Source organism: Balearica regulorum, chromosome 6 (assembly GCF_011004875.1).
Source record: "Balearica regulorum gibbericeps isolate bBalReg1 chromosome 6, bBalReg1.pri, whole genome shotgun sequence".
In the NCBI taxonomy this organism is placed as follows: Eukaryota; Metazoa; Chordata; class Aves; order Gruiformes; family Gruidae; genus Balearica; species Balearica regulorum.
In genome coordinates this window covers 21,500,299-21,520,157 of record NC_046189.1, presented here as the reverse complement: position 1 = coordinate 21,520,157, position 19,859 = coordinate 21,500,299, and the positions used below count along the sequence as shown (strand labels likewise).

The window sequence follows — 19,859 nt, the reverse complement described above, 5'->3', positions numbered from 1 at the left end:
GTTTTAAAATCAGTCCACAGACATACAAGTTAGAATCATAGGACGTCCATTCAAAATAGTTCCATTAGGATCTGTTTATGGTAGTCTAAAAATTTTACCATCTGTAAAGAATAACATTCTCCTAAATTCAGCTATGCTTACCTGCTACCCAGTCAATTGCAATGCCACGGATCCCATTTCGTCCTATTCCATTTGTAACAACATTTCTAAAATACGAACCATCAGGTTTAATTTTACGTATTGCATTCTGAGAAGAAATTGTGCTACTGAAATCACACCAGTAAATGAAGCCAGAAGGCATGTGAACATCCACATGAAGCGCATTTCGTCCTGAAATATTTTGAAAAGTAATAATTAATTATCTTTGATATAAACTAACTTATTTAAAACATGTGCTATGCCAGCAAGAAATGCCAAAATATTAGGCATTACAAGATTTCTTTTCCTATTATAATATTTACATACCTCTTCCTGCCAGTGGCACCATGGCTTCAGAGTGATCAGATGTCTCTAAACTAAATCCTTTAATTGCAGAAAGCATAGAAACAATTACAAATGAACTGTAAGGGGAACAGGTTCTGTTATCAGGATTTAGCTGAAAGCCAGTAGCACAGGCACAGGAGAATAATCCACCAGGTACAGGCAGGCAAAGCTGCTGGCAAACTCCAATATTATTACTGCAGCCATTTGAGGAACCAGCAGAATCTGTGAAAGACACACATGGCAAGACATAAAAATCTGAACCGCATCATCACAAACTTGTGCAGATATATAACCAAAGTCATATACTTGCATAGTATTAACAACCAGCTGACAAAAATAAAGATCTTAATCACTGTACCTTTTAGCACTTAAGTGTTAGCAATGGATTTGCTGGTTTCTTGCATCTAAGATCAATGGGGCCGAGAATCGGATAAAACAGATATATAAATTTGAAGCCAGAGTAACAACATTTGTCATTTAGTCAATACTACATTGATAACATTTTAGTCAAACTACATGTGCCAACAGATGCCTTAACTAGATGGTGGAACATCTCTTTACCAAAACCAGGTAAAACGCTTCTGACACTTTTCCTGAAAGCCTTATCAAACCATTTCCTTTGAAAGAGCACACATTCTGTCTCTGAGGGAAGTTCAAGTTTTCACAAGTTGGATATCCTGAAATACCTCTTTAACAAATACTCACTGTCTCTGTAATACACACGTAGGCACTTCAGTCTTGGGACATTATCCCTCAGTACTACTTTGTTTGCTCCAGTGGACTTGTCAACTCGTTCAATAACTTCATAATCTCGATCAGTATAGTACAGAAAGGTATCATACACAGCAATTCCCCAAGGATGAGAAAGATGAACCACCAGAGTCACACGATTTGTACCATCCACATTGCCTTTCTCAATCTAAGGAATCAGTTTAAAGGTTAATATTACATTTCTTATAATAAAAGTTTAAGGTTACAATACAAAATTGAAATGTAACATATGCTATTAAAATCTCTTCATGCATGAGATCTTTATGTACAAGGTAGGAAGGAAAGGGTCAGCAGGATGCCAATAATGATTTCTGGGGTTTCATTCAAATTCATCATATATTTTTAAGAGTAACTAGTAACAACCATTATTCACATTTTGCTCAGTCCTGCAATTCTATTACATGAGTAAACTAAAGTAACTGAATTACTCATGCGACCCACAGAGGTAGAGATAGACAATCAGGTAAAAAAGCAATTATTAAAAAAATCTCCTACCACTCCTGTGCTTGTGACTGCCCAGTACAACTTTTGTTCCTTAATGTCAATGGTAATGAACTCTACATGGTCAAGGTTGCCAGTGAAGAGGGTTTGTATGCCTGATCCATCCATGTTTGCACTGGCAATCTTTGCTGGGACTCCACTGTCAGTTCCCTGGTCTGTCCAGTACAGCTTCCTGTAACACACATTATCACATATGTTAGCAAAGCTGGTAACAGAGATCAATGGACCACAGTCCATTAAGCATGTGCTTAAATCCATCTGCTTCCTCAGCCAAATACTTCAGCATGTGCTGAACAGAGATCACTTTGAACCAGGCCACAATGAAAAGAGATCTTGTTTGGAAAAAGAGAAAAAAGAACAATGCTTGTTCTCTTGAAAAATGTCTGTTTCTCTTGAAAAAGAGAACAATGCCTGTTAAATCATATTTAGAAATCCATATCCTCCCCTGTATCATCCCACAGTACCATCAGCAGGTAAACTCAGTAATTAGGACAACAACAAGAAAGCAGGAGAATACCAATTCTGTTTCACAGATGGCTGCAAGTTTCAGCAGTGAGTTTGGTTCCAGTTTGGAATTAAAACTACGAGTTCAAAAAATCTGTATGAAACAGAATTCCATTCTCTGGTTCTAGGGAATACGTGCACCACTCTGGCCTCAGTTGCTAAAGAACACCTAGGGCATATGGCAGGCAGATTCCCAACTAGGGACAAAAAGTCAGGCATCAATTCATTTGAAAGCATGTCAATTCACCAGCAGAACTGTCTCATTAGTGGTACGGTCCTATGGAACACTAATTTTGGGGAGGAAAAAAAATATCGCAAAATCATATTATAATTTCTAGTACTCTGTTGGAAAAAAAGCAAGTTACAGCTCTTTTTGGGAGAGAACAGTAAAACGGTATTTAGTGCTATGCTATTTAACATGTGACATTCTTCCCATGTAGTGTGTCTTTCTACTACAGATAGGCCTCCAGACAGACATCACAAGAAAGTCTTTAGAGTTCTCTTTACTTCAGGTTCCCATTTTTCAGAGATTTTTTTTCCACAATCATAATATTCTGTGCTCCTTTTTGATTAAAAAATTTTACCATATAAGAATATAGTAAATTAAGGAGAAGGAACATCTGTGCAACAATTTATGAAGCCATGCAATTATTTTCTAGGGCTTAAAGAAAATAAATAAATTCTGCACAAATATGAAAAAAACCCAAAACCTTGTTAAATCCAGGATGGAAGCCGAAGAACCTAAAAATGAATAAAAATGTGGAGAATATACTAATACGCAAAGACAACAGCAATTTTTGAAATTTACCCTCTTGCTGGATCAACTGTCAAACCAATCGGCGTGCCAGCTCCCAGAGAGGTGCCATCATTGGTAATCAGTGTTTTCCTGTACATTACATCACCATGCAGCTTCAGGACCTATGCAAATATTCAACTCATCAGAGCATGCAATACAGAACTTATGATATGATTTTCAAATTAAAGGAAGGAAGCCTGAATACACAGGGAGTTGAAATTGTTGAAGACTCAAATACTGTGAAGGACAAACACATTGTTCTGTACTCTAACCATCTCCCTTCTCTAACATGTACCTCTCTAACATGCTTGCAGCTTAGAACCTGTCTATGTTAACAAATAAGCATCCTAGGTATAAAAATAGTTAATCTTTCAGCTTCCATTATATCTTGAAAGTATTACAGGCTGAACGGATTGATGAAATGATGATTTAAACAAATAAAATGGAATACTCTCTAAATTAGCTGCCTTTTAATTTAATAGTATGTATTTATATTTTGGGACGAGGACATTAATGATGTGGCTTATTCACAGTCATTACTGTATTACTTACTGCTTATCATCTATTTCCCCACACCAAATGGCAATTTCATCCTTCACATACCATCAGACTGCTAGTCACCAGAAAGGTACATAATATGATATCAAAGCATTTGGGAATGGATCTTACTGCGCTTGATGGCAACATTACTTTACTATCAGAGGCACTGCATTGGGATCATTGACTTGACATTGAGAATAGTAATAATAATAGTAACTCTAGTGATCAGAGAGGTGTATCAAACACCCAAAGCCTAATGACTGGCGGGCTGGGTAAGAGATCTATGCACAAATAGTTTCCCAGAATATACTGCTTTCGATCTTTTTGACTATGTTCAAATTTAGGTTTATCTCTTCAACTCTGTAAAGTATTTTTCTACAGACTGTTTGCATTTTAAAATAAATTTAAGTTCAGTGTTTCACTTTAAAAAAACCACCCTAATTTCAACCTGTATACACAGAAGTGAAAAATCTAAGCTCTTACTTTCCAATTGTCCCTCTTAAATAATTACCTCAATTGACTGTGTCCCTGGGTTACTGTAATAGAGGTTTGCAGATATCCAGTCCAATGCCAGACCAATAGGAGCACCAATAACAGCTGCCGGAGCAAAAACTGTCCTGTTGGCTCCATCGGACCTCACTCTGTGAATTTCACCCTTGGGAAAAAAGATAACAGAAGTGAAAAAATGTCAAGAGCAGAAAATACTGCTCTATTCCAAGTACATGAGGACTTCATATTACAATATTTTCTAACAAAATGAAAATCAAGTAGAGAGAAATGTATTTGTATATGCTCAATGCATCAACATGATAAAAATATTATTGTAAATCATAATTATCCAGTGTGGAGGTATTATCATTCACCAACCAAAACCTGATTGACAGAAATAAAATTACTATATTTTATAAGGTTGAACTGTACATATTTAAGCTATGCAGTCACAATTCTGTAATTTGTATTTCATTACCAAAAGATTTTTTACCAGGATACCTCAAGTTAACCATCTTAAATACACCTGAAATCTAGTAAAGGAAAATGGTATTTTCTCCATACATAAATATTTAAGAACCAAATTTTTAATAAGCTGTAATAGCAAGAATTAAGACTGATTATCCTTGCAGCTTTCTTCATAAGGGTAACCCTTGAAACGATAACTTATGACTTGCAGATTCTATAGTATTAGCTACAGCATGTGATGCTAAAGCAAAACCACCAAGAGGCCCCCATGGATGAACAAGGAGCTCCTGGGCAAAGTCAAACAAAAAAAGGAAGCCTACAGAGGGTGGAAGCAAGGGCAGGTAGCCTGGGAAGAATACAGAGAAACTGTCCAAGCAGCCAGGGAACAGGTTAGGACAGCCAAAGCCCTGACAGAAATTAGTCTGGCCAGGGATGTCAAGGACAAGAAAAGCTTCTATAGGTATGTCAGTGACAAAAGGAGGACGAGGGAAAATGTGGGTCCCCTCTGGAATGAAACGGGTGACCTGGTTACCCAGGATATGGAGAAGGCTGAGGTGCTCAATGACTGCTTTGCCTCAGTCTTCACTGGCAAGTGCTTGAGCCACACTGCCCAGGTCACAGAAGGCAGGGACTGGGAGGATGCAGAACCAGCCACTGTAGGAGAAGATCAGGTTCAAGAATATCCAAGGAACCTGAAGGTGCACAAGTCCAGAGGACCTGATGAGATGCATCCGCGGGTCTTGAGGGAACTGGCGGATGAAGTGGCCAGGCCACTCTCCATCATATTTGAGAAGTCCTGGCAGTCTGGCGAAGTTCCCGTCGACTGGAAGAGGGGGAACATAACCCCCATTTTTAAGAAGGGTAAAAAGGAAGACCCAGGGAACTACAGGCCAGTCAGTCTCACCTTCGTGCCTGGCAAGATTATGGAGCAGACCCTCCTGGAGATTATGCTCAGGCACACGGAAGATAAGGAGGTGATTGGTGACAGCCAACATGGCTTCACTAAGGGCAAATCGTGCCTGACAAACTTGGTGGCCCTCTGTGATGGGGTTACAACGTCTGTGGATAAAGGAAGGGCAGCTGACGTCATCTACCTGGACTTGTGCAAGGCATTTGACACTGTCCCACACGACATCCTTGTCTCTAAATTGGAGAGACATGGATTCGATGGATGGACCACTTGGTGAATAAGGAATTGGCTGGATGGTCACAATCAAAGAGTTGTGATCAATGGCTCAATGTCCAAGTGGAGAACGGTGACGAGTGGTGTCCCTCAGGGGTCGGTATTGGGACCGGCACTGTTCAACTTCTTTGTCGGCAACATGGACAGTGGGATCGAGTGCACCCTCAGCAAGTTTGCCGACAACACCAAGCTGTGTGGTGTGGTCGACACGCTGGAGGGAGGGGATGCCATCCAGAGGGACCTTGACAAGCTGGAGAGGTGGACCCACGCGAACCGCATGAAGTTCAACAAGGCCAAGTGCAAGGTCCTGCATGTGGGTCAGCGCAATCCCAAGCACGACTATAGGCTGGGCGAGGAATGGATTGAAAGCAGCCCCGAGGAGAAGGACTTGGGGGTATTGATTGATGAGAAGCTCAACATGAGCCAGCAGTGTGCGCTTGCAGCCCAGAAAGCCAGCCATGTCCTGGGCTGCATCAAAAGAGGCATGACCAGCAGGTTGAGGGAGGTGATCCTGCCCCTCTACTCCACTCTTGTGAGACCCCACCTGGAGTACTGTGTCCAGCTCTGGGGGCCCCAGTACAGGAGGGACATCGAGCTGTTGGACAGAGTCCAGAGGAGGGCCACAAAGCTGATCAGAGGGCTGGAGCACCTCTGCTATGAGGACAGGCTGAGAGAGTTGGGGTTGTTCAGCCTGGAGAAAAGGCGGCTCCGGGGAGATCTAATTGCGGCTTACCAGTACCTGAAGAGGCCTACAGGAAAGATGGTGAGGGACTGTTTATGAGGGAGTGTAGTGACAGGGCAAGGGGTAATGGGTTTAAGCTGAAGGAGGGTCAACTTAGATTAGATGTTAGAAAGGAATTCTTTACTGTTAGAGTGGTGACGTACTGGAACAGGTTGCCCAGAGAGGTTGTGGAGGCCTCATCCCTGGAAGTGTTTAAGACCAGGTTGGATGAGGCTTTGGGCAACGTGGTCTAGTGCAGGGTGTCCCTGCCCACAGCAGGGGGGTTGGAACTAGATGATCTTTAAGGTCCCTTCCAACCCAAACCATTCTATGATTCTATATAAACAAGCACGAAACAGACAGACAAGGCAGGTCAAGGTCTGAAATGGTTACTATAGCTGCCTTCCTGAGCTTTCTTCAGGTTAGGTCAGTTTTCCAGTGGTTCTGCAGAAGTCCTGAGTATTATCACGTGAATCTTTCACAACTCGTATTAATAAAGAATTGAAATACCAGCAGCTATCGCACATTATTAAGGCTTTTGGAGAAGAGGTCAGTAGGGTTAGCGGAGCTGCGAGCAAGGGCTAAAATCTGCTTCTCTCTCCTCACGAATTACTTCCTCCTCTACCAATGCAGACGTGCTGCACCTGTCCTGGGAAGATCTCACTCTGTGGTGCAGGCTTCCAGACAAGGTAACACTGGGACCCACCAGCCCAGTTCTTCCCTGAGGCAACACATGCAGTAGGTCTGTTTTGCTCTGGCACTTTGCTGGAAAAACAGGGGCACTGCCAACTTGAAGGGACAGAACATACAGCACACCATTATAGCCTGAACTCTGTAGCACTTGAATCAGCTTTTGCTTTACCTATTAAACTGTCTTTATCTCAACCCATGAGTTTTCTCACTTTCACTCTTCTGATTCTCTCCCTCATCCCACAGGGGATGCAGTTGCATGGCACTTAGTTGCTGGCTGAGGTTAAACCATTACAATACTCTTAATTGCTTTGTTACCATGATATCAGTACACTGTCTTAAGTATCTCAGGGCAGAATTGAAAATGGTGCTTCAAAAAGGAATCAACACATCAGATATAGCAAAATCTGAACAAGAACTCCAGGTTGAATTCACTGCTGGCTTAAATAGGTAGAATTTCTTAGACACCAGTAGAGTGCTGCTTGCAGAATGCTAACAATGTAGTGCTATTTGCAAACTAACCTGTCCTTGAATCCCTAGGCCTAAAGAAAAAAGGAAGGAAAATAGGATAACTTGTGGTACTGTAAAAACTCTATTTTGAGAGCCTGATGAATGTTGAATATTCATAGCAGTGTCTAGTATGATAGGAACTTTAAAAGACAGTTAGGACTTCTCCTGCCTATTATTGACATTTACAATCAATAAATTATGGAACATTAACACTTAGGAAGTGTTTTTCAAATAGAGTAGGAAGGAGTCTGATATTTATCTCTTTTTCCTGAGTTTGCTTCAGATAGGGTGAACAAGCTGATGAATGTACACTTGAGCTCTAACTACAGCTTCAACTGTTGCCAACACTGCCAGTAAAATTACAGCTACAAACATGCAAGTGTAGACAAATCCCAGGAAAACCCAAACATGCAATGGATGGAGGTACAACAGGGTGTTAAGGAAGAAGCCTTGTGGTAATGGACAAGCACTACAAACAAGAAAGTAGAAGCATATGCTTCTGGCATTAGAAACTAGATAAACAGCTTTTTTTCAGAGAGCGAGCCATGACTGTCACAGGTGTCTCAGCTCTATTTGGGAGTAACAGCAGCCTGAGACCTGCAGGTCAGGGGTAGAGATAGGGGGCACAGATCATTGTCATGCATTTGTCAGGCTGGAGCTCAAGCCCTAACCAAAATACAGCACTTACCCACACTCAGTCTGCAGAGGCACCTGGCATTTCATTTGCCAGCTCTGTTAATGGATATATCAGCCCATGACCTCCTACACAACTGTTCAACCTCTTGCAAACGTCAGCTCTATCTGTTGGCTGAGATCTGTCAAGAACATTTTTTCAGACTGCACAGAAGATCAAATAGATTCTTGAGTGTTTATGTAGTTTCTTGGGCAAAGGTTTGCTTAAATGGGTCTATTTAAATACTTCATAGGAACTAACTATTCTCATTTTAAAAGAATAAATGTTAAATAAAAATAAATAAGTTATAATTCCTTTATAAGTGACACAGAAAAGGCTTTAAAATGAGTGATTTTAAAACTTATTTTTACTTCAAACCTGCAAAACATAAGGGAAACAGGTTGGGAAAAAACCCCATAAATCTTGTGTGGATTAAGTGCACGTATTTTCATTCTAATGTTGAGTGCCACTGTGTCCAACATACAGTTCCCACGGAGAAGTGTTCTGGCTGTGTTTGCAGAATTAAGTTCCAAGTCAAGAGAAAGAGTGGACGATAGCAAAGGGGGACTGAGAGTATGATTCTGTCAATGCTTTCTGATGTTTCCTACTCATGTCTCTGCCTGAGCCAGAAATAGCATTAATCAAGTATTTCAGCTGACAAAGATGAAAACTAAGGGATGAATCTTCTTTATCTTATCCTGGGGGAGAAACCCCCCTTTCATTCCTTTCAATTATATTTATTAAAAGTCTTACCTGCAATGCTAATATATTTCAGTCTTATTTTAGTGCATGTTTTGAACACAAACACTAACTTACCGGATTTTCAACCCAATAAATCATCTGTTCGGAGTCATCAAAGTCAACATCAACGCCATTTTGAACTCCTGCTATTGGAATCATAGCATCATTTGTCTTCTCCTCAGGGTTCAGAGAAATTCCATAAATTATATTATCTCTTACAGCAATAAGAAATGGGTGCTCAACTGTGAAAACATATAATGTAATTCAGAGTTGTTTCTGATCAAGAAAATGGCATTATGATATGCTTCCCCTCTCCGACCCAAAAGTTCCCTGATGCTGAGAATGGTTGAACGTTACCAGTGACATTTTGTAACCACCTACCGGTGAGTTTGTTACCTCACTAGGAGTGAAGTTGTCAGTTATTGTGATTATTGTAACATTCAAAATTTCAGCACTGCGCAATTTCTGATTGCACAGAACGCATGTACAAGCAAACCCTGAGGAGGAGGAAGTAAGTGAGGCAGGATCACTCATGCAGCTGCTCTGAGCAGCTTTTTCAAATCCCTGAGAATGGGAACCAGCAGGACAAAGCTCTGAGGACTCTCCAGGACACACCCAAGATGGGTTCTAATGCCTATTAAGCAGGACTCACAAGCAACGTACAATGTCACAGCAGCAATTGCTGATCTTTATTATTAAAGATAACTGTGGTACTGTGTTTTCTTGTTTTATATCTAAGGGAGCAGACACACTCCCTTATAGTATATTTACTTCTAGGTAAACTTGGACCCTTATTCTTAAATCTTATTAACAAAGGGTATCTAGTCAGGTGATCTGAGAAAATGCATTGGGGAGCTGTAGAGTACGAGTTATAGCAACTTCATTTCTCATCTGCTTGGGAACAGGGGAAGAGAATCCCCTGAACGCCAGTTCCCCTCTTCCTTGTGATTTTGCCCTTGGAGAACAAATTCCAGCCTCTTCTCTCCATAGGCAGAAGCTACCACTTGATAGGGAACCAGGCTGCTGCTGCATAGAAGGTAGCAGTAACCCATTCCCTCTTTTATAATAGATCAGACTTTTTTGTTTGGTTGGTTTTTGTTTTCATTTTCTTCACTGGCTGCTTAATACATTTATATAAATTTTGCAGTGCAAACTTTGGCAGGAAAGCCCACAAATCACAGCATCATTGCATGTCTCAAAATTACTCTCCATTCTTCTCTCTGGCAGCTGGATCTATTTGTCAAATTTAACATGAGCTTAGATATCATTTGTCTCAGCACAAAAAACACATTTTGGCAAATAATTGCCTGAAGACACATAGCTAGCTCTGACTGTGAAATTCTTGGACTTCTTCCTTTTTTTTTTTTCCTAAGAATATCGCATGCCAGTGCTCTTCTCTGAAACATTTACAAGGAACAGATAGATTCATGGGAAATTCTTCCAATGCATACAATACCCTGGAGTCACTATTCTCTTTCTAATTGTACACAGTACAACACTACTGAATCCTCCTGAAATACAGATATGTGAATTCTCTTGGCTAGACTGTTTGTACTAGAGAAGTTTGATAGTCTCATTTAAACCAATTACATTCTACAGAAAATTTTTTGTGGCTTGCTTCCTGTGCAAATCTATATAGCCTGATTATTCTTCATTTGTATAATGGCCAATAGAGCAAATTTGCTGAGCTATACAGATCTAAAAATCTGTGGAGCTTCATCAGATAGACATTAATATAACTTCTACAATTCTTAATACAGGTTTACATGATAAATGGTAATCCATTAAAAATTCATGTATTATTGTATTAAATATGCAAATTTATCTTATTAATACAAGATTTTAATATACATAAATTCCTTGTTTTGTTTTCAAGCCTGCTTGCTACATTACCATCTTTAATATCAACCTGAAATGCAGTTTAAAGTAAAATAAGCAAAAAGATAATCTTGTAAGATTAGCATTCTTCATCTCATGTAAAGCTAGAAATGGTGCAATCCTAGAAAGCCTTTCCATCAACGTGAAGTTAGCAGCATTTAACATGCTAACTAAGTAGGCAGAGACCAGCAATATCATTATTTTGTAGAGACACTGGGCAACCAAATGCATGCAGCTCAGTTTAATCTTTCTGCTGAAAGTTGGTGCTGGCCTAGTAAAGTAAGCAGCGACAGCAAGGATGAGGATCACAGTAAATAGTAGAAGAGAAATGGCAAATGCCTATTTCTTTGTAATCATTAGCAATAATTAAAATCTTTTATCGTGAAAGGAATCAGCATATTTTAATAACTTTTTCTGATGTGCTGACCTTCAGCAAATAAATTTTTTAAAAATCCCCAAATCTGTACATGTTTTTTAATATATTATTTTTAATGTATCAATTCGATCTAAAAAGAAAAAATAAGCCCATATAGCTTAAAAGAACTGTGCTTCACAGCAGGATATTTCTATTTCTGTCTTACATAATTGTTCCATATATAAATTGTGTCACTTATAAAAAGGCCACAAGTGTACCTAAACAGACACAGGGAACTTTGCAACATGTGGGAAATAAAGATAAGAACTGTCAATAGTTTGATTCAGTGGCAGAACTGGGTTGACCTCTACACACACATGTGCTTCATCACTGCCATGTTCTATTTCTTTCATCATGATTCTTCTATAAGCCAGCACATACTAAAACCAGTACATACTTCTAAAATAAACTCTTTTTTTTTTTAATAAATTAAACAAACTTGCACTTCATTTCAGATTACATAAATTGGTAATTCTCTTACTACTGCTAAGAAAAACATGAATGCAATACAGCTTTCTAAAGCACACACTGCTAAGGATCAAGCAGAAAAACAGCGTGATATGGATTTTAATATTTAGATAGTTTTAAAAGAAACGAATCTTTTGAGTGACAGAGATTTCTATTGTTAGCTCATCCCAAAGTTAATTTCTACTTAAATTTCAGTGAAGCTTCCTTATTAGGGAGGCATCAAAACACACTTTATACTGTACAACTGATGGAAAAATTAATAATGAATGCTTCATCTGACAAAATTCATCTGGTCAAATTTCTGGTCACAAACAGCCTGCCAGTAATTTAAATTTTTGTGACTTTTTCTTTTTTTTTTTTTTTAAATTAATTGGCTAAATGATTTTTACAAATCATTGAGGTCTGTGGACTGTTCAAAGACAGTTCAGTGGTACTTTTTGATAGGAAGTTTTGTTTGCAAAGGTTAGCTCTGTTACAGCTGCATCACCTGTAGTGTCTGTAATTTTAGGCTGTTTCCAGACCTCCTGCATTTGGCATACTAATTTTTTACACTGGGGAGGGAAAAAGCTCAAGCTGTGAAATTTTGATCTGAATTCCAAAGTGCATTAGTTCAGACAGGCTGAAGACAGTGATGAGAAAAAGGAAGAGCATCCTTCCTGATTAAAGGAACCCAAAATATCATGACTTACTCCTTAGCAAAATACAGGCTGAGAAAGAATGTGATAATCACTTCAAATATATACAACAGAATATATACCAGGGATGAATCAGAACTACTGATGCTATTTATTCTGAAGGACAAAAATGGCATAAGAAATGGGCATAAACTGAGGAGAGACTACATTTGAACAGAAAATCAGAAGGTTTCCAAATATCAAAATTGTGAAATTCACTGAGGTTTGGGGGCAAGAAACCAAATAAATCTTAAACTGGAGCTTGACTGGTGAAAGGGGACATATAATATGGCAGTCAAAGACAAGAAGGAAACAGACTTTGGTGACCAAGAACGTCCCTTCTAGTCCTCCATCTCTACATTCTTGTAATTGCAACACTTAAAAACAGGTTTTCAGGCTGAATATTTACAATGAGAAGGAAAACATTTCAGATGTATTCCAACAGCAAAATGTTCAATGTGTTGAGAAAGTTTAAAATGTGGCTTCTTTCAAGTGCTTGAAAGAAAATTGAGTTCATCCATTTTCCCCAAATGAAGCACCTGAATGTCTGACTGAGTTCTTTCCAGAACCTGGCTCCAAACCTTTAGGACAAGAACATTCCATGCTTCATAAATGATGTCTGCCTGGAATGCCCCCAAACTTTGATTTCATGAGCAGCAGCCCTCAGATCTGAAGTATGCTTTTTGCCTGACAGAGCAATGGATTTGACAGTCAGGTCTTTTGTTTTTCCATCTCTCGTTATCACTGCCCTACCTCTCATGCAGTTCCTGTTATCAGGAGAAAGCATCCATCCTGAAGGACAAGCACAGGAAAAAAAAAGTGGTCCAGATGAAGAAAGCAAGCAGAGGTGGCTACAGGGGGACGACGCACAAGAATTGATACCTGAAAAGAAAAAAGGAAGTATTAACAACTGTAACATGATGAGCAACTGGAAAGAATATTTAATGTCATTGCTACTGTTAATATCAACTCAGCACTAAATCAGTTTTGCTATATCCTTAAAATTAAAAAAATAGGTTATTTCCAAGAACCACAAGCAATAATTGTAACAGAATATAATTTTTCATGTAAAACCAGTACCATTATCACAGTGGTCTTTTCTTTTTTTTTTGCATCATACAAAATCTTTCAAATTCATTGTCAAACTTTTAACTGCACCAGGAGGCCTGCAGGGTTTTCAGTCTTTGATGATTATAAACCTTTTAGACAGGGGGATTTAAATTATTTACTAAAGCTTCTTGGAGAAAACTAAAGAGAGAAAATAGTTGCCTACATCTCATTCAAAGGTAGTGGGAGTTCAGCGCATAGTTTCTTGGATCACTTTCAAATTGGCAGTCTAAGTTTGTAAAATGTAAAAAGGACAGTGAAAAAGGTGTCTACTGACTGCTGTTATTACTATCCGCTAAAACTCAACCATTTATATCACAAATTTTTCAGGATGAGCCACCTTCATGAGAAAATAAAGTTAGATTTTGAGTATATCCTTAGCAACCGCAGCAGGCCTTATTCTAAGGAGTTTGGAAATTTCAGGAAATGACACAGTTGTTGCTAATATAAAAACTAACAAGAACTGAAAACAAATTAACAAAATGACAACAAAACGATGGCATAAACTCAGAACTTAAACTGTAAGAAAATTATTCATCTCATCAGTATAACAAATCTAAACTCTAGTTGGTGTAAGATCTAATAATTTACATAAAAAGGAGAGTGGATGACAGTTTTATTACTGCATCTGGAACTTCAATCAACAAATAATAATGTCTTCATTTGTAAACATTAGCCTGTTCTGCTATTTTGCAAGTGCTTTATTCCCATCTTCTCTGGCCACATAAAATACAATAGAACAATTCTAAATGAAAAATCATAAAATGTACTAATTTAATACAATGAAGAAAAATAAACAATTTTCCCCATCAGTGATAAAAAGATTTTTTAAACCCTGGGTTGTAAAACAAAACCAGAACTATGATATAAATTAATGGTACCCTCTGGTGACTAAACAATTTGCAGTGATAGTGCTGAACATGACTGGAGGAAGGTTTTCTTCCAAAATAAATATAGCACTGAAATTACTAGCGCCTTACTCAGATGAAAGTCTCTGCCCTCCTTGGTATGAAAGTTTTCGGGGGGGGGGAAGTCATTGTAATATTTATTAACCAAAACCACTCCATACACAAGGAAAAAGCATGTCTAAAGCATGGTATTATTAACATACAAGGAACCAAGTCAAGGAACAGAGACAAGTTTTAAATACTAAAATGCTTTCCAAAAATGCTCCAATTTTCTTATAAAAGCCATTAAAACAAAGTGCAAGTAAATGGCACATACTACTTCCCTATTATTCTTTTCCGCTAGTCATTATGCTTACATGCTGCCTAGGTTACTTTTTTAACACAGCCCATTCGCTGACAAGACTGATTCCAGGAGTGCCTATGCATGACATTACTGCATGGCTTCTTTTAGTAATTACCAAAGCTGTTTTGCTGAACTTACCATTAGGCTGCTTTACAGGATGGACTGCCACAAGCCCCAAAGGCTGGTGAATGTTATAAATCATAACTGTCTGGTTTCCTCCATGCCATTTATTGGCCCGAATTACTCGATTAGTATAGCGGTCACTCCAGTACACAAAATCTTCAAAGAGAGTTAGAGCATGTGGATGCTGCAATATCTAAAAGGCAAGGATGTTTACCAATTTAGTTCTAGAGATTTGAATATGAAGTAACAGCAGAGCTGAGCATATTTTAAAAAATAAGAAAAAAACCCAGCTGTCTCAAAAAATATTTTTCAGCAAAAGAACATGAAATATCATCTATTGCCTGAAAACAAGACGTTAATTATGGAAGAAATACACATTTTTGAAAATGAAAATGTTAAATAGTTGCTGCGAGACATACAGCATGAGGAATTACCACAGCAGTCTAGATAAAGTCCCAATTGTAGATTTTCAAGGGCACAAGAGGAAATATCTAGTGAGAGTTATGGATCTGTCACAAGACCTTGCATCTGTGATAACCCTCTGGTAAATCATAGGGGACTTTGAAGATTTCAGAAAACTAGGAGTGGGACAAGAAAGATTGCACCAGATCCTATGTCACAAGACTTGTCTCTCTAGCCAAAACTAAAAGCCCCAAGGTTCAATTCTTGAAAATATACATGTGTTTTTGTCATACCAGCTTATGTGTACTAACTGAAGATCTGAACTACTGTGTTGGTACCGGGACAATGCTACAAGTTGCCAGCAGCACTTCACTGGGAGACAACCTGTAAGAGGGATGGTCTTCATGAAGTGCCCTGTACACAGCAAGTCCTGGCAGCACAAAACCCTTCACTGCTGTCATGAACAGCAGCAATCATCACTCACAGAAAGTGACTGGGGAAAGTTCTTCCAGCTTTTTTGTACTGTATTTGCCTACAGTAAATACATCAGCTAGTAGCAGCAGTGTCAGATGTCACCTTTAGACTTCATGCATGCAGACAGATCAAATGAATATGATCTAAAGCACCAAGTCTACACAGCTCCAGGTTCTGTTGAAGATCGCCTGAGAGACTGTGAATAGGATATGCAGTTCTTTTTCCAGCTGTAGCAAACAGCTACATATCTGCTTCACCCAAGCATTCTGAAGAAAAATACATCCAAGTCTATGACAGTGCAAATATGTTTTTAAGTACCACCAGGGAGGACATGGGAAAACAAGGGTTCCTTATTAACGTCTTACCAAATCGCTTGCAACCACCTGTCGTCTGTTGTTTCCATTGTAATCACAAAAATCGATATAATCAAGATAAGCATCAGCAAAATAGAGAAGTTTATTTGGGTAATCAATGGAGAGTCCATTGGGCCAGTAGATTTTATTGTTAATAATCACTGTTCGCATTTTGCCATCCATGCTGGCTTTTTCAATTCGAGGGTTTTGGCCCCAGTCAGTCCAGAACATTACATGAGCACTGAAAAAAGTAACTTGTGGTTACCAATCTGAAAAAACCCTAGATGCCTACTGAGAAATGTTACATGATGACTCATTAGCCAAAAAATAGAAACAACCTTTTAAGAAAAGTCCTACACAATGATACTGAAGTTATTAATTTCAGCAATATGCTTAAGATATTACCATCATTTCAGTTGTAAAATTTCTTTTAATATTCTACTGCTGTTTTCATTTGTCAATAATAGCCACATATAGAAGCTACTGTTATTACTGTTTTTCAATGTTGCTAAGTAATAATTTGATAAGGGTTTGTACTTTTACAGGCATGCATTGATAATGTTAGCAGTGCTATAACTGAAGAGCCCCACATGGCTGCCACTAAACAGAGTTCGAGGCATTGAAGAGCTCAAAAAACAGTAAAACTTTGTACATGAACAGTTCAAAGTATCACATTCCATTTACTCTATGCCACTTGCCATTTGACATGGGAAGGTGCTTTTGTGCTAACATTAATATGGTATAGATAATTAGTTTAGACTTGGGGCTATGAAGAAACCTGTTTCTTGCCAGGTAAGCATAACCTATTATGTTACATGTAAGTATGTGGTATACCACCAACTGATAATGATAAGCCAGACTTTTGAATTAATAGTTCTTAACTAGGAAGCAAATGCAGGAAAACTTATTTTACGGGGGAAAAAAAAAAAATCTTGTTACGGTGAAACACAGCAACAGATTACAAATAATTACCATATGACTTTTAATATTAAATCAACTCTGCAAACACACTATTGTAAAAAATTTGTCTTTTCTCTTCCACTTGTCATTTAATATTACAATACAATTTGGGCGTATCTCAAATTTGAATATTGTTACATCATAAAATATGCATCTTTTGAAAACAAAACATTAAAAAAAAATCTTACTCAATTCTGGGATCTAACACTAGTCCCCTTGGGTTTGTTACATTTTCACTAATCAGCACAGTCCTGTGGCTCCCATCCATTTTAGAGACTTCAATTGTTTCCAGAACAAAGTCTGTCCAGTAAAGATTGCGACCTACCCAATCTACCGCTATACTTTCAGTCACGGTGACACCACTGTCAAACACCTAATAACAAAAAAAACAAAAAAAAAAACAAAAAAAAAAAAAGAGAGAGAGAGAAAACAAACCAGTTGATCTTAAATTTTTACCCTTTCCATTTCTATAGGAAAATAAGGAACCAAATCTCCAACATTTTAGGTCTTTTATGCAGAATGAGTCACAATGTACATATTCAAAGTGCTGACAAAGCATATACCCAAACACTCCTACTAACTTCAGTGGGTCCACTGAAGAAGTTAGCATCTACTAATAGGAAAACAAACTTATAGCCTGATGTTTAAAAAGGGCTTCTTGAAAGCATTCAGTTTTCTTTCTCAAAAAGCAGTATGAAATGTTGGCTTAGTATCTACAAAGTTTTTTCACTTGTCTATGTTATCTCTCTTCTTCTTATGCTGGGATTTCCCTCTTCCCCTTTGTTAACTGGAGATACAGCGCCTTCATTTTCTCTCCGCAATGGAGAGACAAGAATATCTCAGCAAAACTTACTATTTTACGGTCAGTCCCATTTTGATAAGCACTCCAAATTTTATCCTGTGTTGTATCAGACCAAAAGATACGATCTGTGACTGAATCAAAATCAATAGCCACAATATTCCTCCCATCCCGAACCAGAGAATAAATACTGTGTGACTGAGAGGTGATGTTGTCCACAACAATTTGGTTACGACTTGCCACCAGCAAAAGAAGATTCCCAGACTCTGTCAAAGGAAAAGAAATTAAAATTAACCAATAAGCTATTCAAGAGTAATTCTGTAAGAAAAAGAAACAGAGTAATTTGACATGGCTTTATAGGATCAAAGCTATTGTATCTAGACATACATTGAAAAGATGAACTCAAATCAATTCTCAGCCCAAGATATTTTATCACATCCAGTCTGTCCATCCTGACTTTTGGATTTACCTTGGCTTTCCTCCACCCTTTCTTCATCATTTACTCTTTCTACTAGACTTCTCTTCCAGTCTCATATCTAAGCATTAGGTCCTCTTCTCCATTGTCCAACTGAGGGCTGACATTCAGCCCTCATTCCTCCCTAAGCCACTCTCAGCTCCCAGTCCTGATTCAAACCCCAAAGTTCTTTGTAGCACCAGTTACTCTACACAGCCTGGCTCCTCCTCCCTTTTAGACAGCCTGCTATTTTTTTTTTTTCCCTTTAGACTGCATGGGGACCAGGGAGGAAAATAAACAGATTACAGGAAAGCCACAGGCTGCTGTAGTTAGGTTGCCGTGCAGCAGCTTACACTGATAAGCTGTTGCTGAAAAACAACTGAAGAGTAGCAACCATAAAGACAGCAAACTGTGAGAAACTCCCTATTAGTAAGGGTCAGACTTATTTGCAGGTAAATTGCAAGAGTCTTCCACAACCTGAGTATATCCCTAAACCAGGAAACCTGTGGTCACAAATTCCACTGGGTATATGGCTCCCCTGTACTGTCAGTGTACTACGTAAGAGATACAGAATAACGGACAGCTAGGCTGTGTCAGTGTTTTTTGCTCTTTAAAAATGAGCTAAGTATGGCATAGGCACTAGGCAAGTCTTGTGAAAGGTTGGGATTTAAACACTCTGTGAGCACAGAACTTTATAAAGAGCAAATTTTAACCTATGGCTTACAGGTGCCCGGCATTGCTTCTCTCCAGAGTATTATTTTTGACCATTCCAGGCTTAAAAATTACAGTGTTAATTTAAATATATTATTGCAAGGAAATAATAGTTTCTAATTAACCCCTCAGCTGACAGTTTTAAGAATCAAGGTCATTTGCCATAAACAACTTTAAGTGGCTGTTCATATCAGCTCTTTTAAAAGAGAACAATATGAACATGGCAAAGCTGGATATTTTCCAGACACTGTTGTCATTCTTTAGGTTGACATCAACGTTCCTCACCTGCTGCTTTACAAGTCTTCCCATTGGTTTCTAAAACGTATCCTTCATCACAGTAACACCTAAAAGACCCTCTCTCATTGTAACAATGCTGACTACAAAAGCCTGGAGGGTCACATTCATTAATATCTTCACAGGTCTTGGAGTCATTTGCAAGCTGGTATCCTATCGGACAAGTACACTGAGCTCCAAAGGGTCCTTGAATACATTCATGAGTGCAGCCGGCATTATTGTCAGAGCAGCTCTCCTGATCTGAAATGGGATTCATGAAGGAAATAAATAAATAGTTAACAAAAGCTTCTTACACTAACTTTAATACTTTGCAATTGCATTACTAGCCTAAGACTGCTGCTAAAATGTGACTGCACAATCATCAGTTATGCAATGTGAGAATGGACTGAGGCCCTTATGTAAAATATAACGCACACAATGCACATA

General features: G+C 38.5%; 1 protein-coding gene across 5 annotated transcripts in view; it reads right to left on the bottom strand.

The window, feature by feature from the left end:
- The window catches only part of LRP2 (LDL receptor related protein 2), a 130,880-nt gene that overhangs the window by 54,312 nt on the left and 56,709 nt on the right, over window positions 1–19,859 (bottom strand). For all 5 annotated transcript variants that reach the window (XR_012836128.1, XM_075756724.1, XM_075756725.1 and 2 more), the window contains exons 26-38: window positions 19,425–19,673; window positions 18,029–18,240; window positions 17,364–17,548; window positions 16,228–16,456; window positions 15,002–15,179; window positions 13,259–13,387; window positions 9,146–9,312; window positions 4,107–4,250; window positions 3,068–3,177; window positions 1,750–1,927; window positions 1,189–1,402; window positions 466–705; window positions 142–330 (exon numbers count right to left, since the gene is read on the bottom strand). Coding sequence is in view for 4 of the 5 variants with exons in the window: in XM_075756724.1 (XP_075612839.1) it covers window positions 142–330; window positions 466–705; window positions 1,189–1,402; window positions 1,750–1,927; window positions 3,068–3,177; window positions 4,107–4,250; window positions 9,146–9,312; window positions 13,259–13,387; window positions 15,002–15,179; window positions 16,228–16,456; window positions 17,364–17,548; window positions 18,029–18,240; window positions 19,425–19,673 (2,424 nt within the window). In the remaining variant the exon portion in view is untranslated. The remainder of the gene's footprint in view (window positions 1–141; window positions 331–465; window positions 706–1,188; window positions 1,403–1,749; window positions 1,928–3,067; window positions 3,178–4,106; window positions 4,251–9,145; window positions 9,313–13,258; window positions 13,388–15,001; window positions 15,180–16,227; window positions 16,457–17,363; window positions 17,549–18,028; window positions 18,241–19,424; window positions 19,674–19,859) is intronic.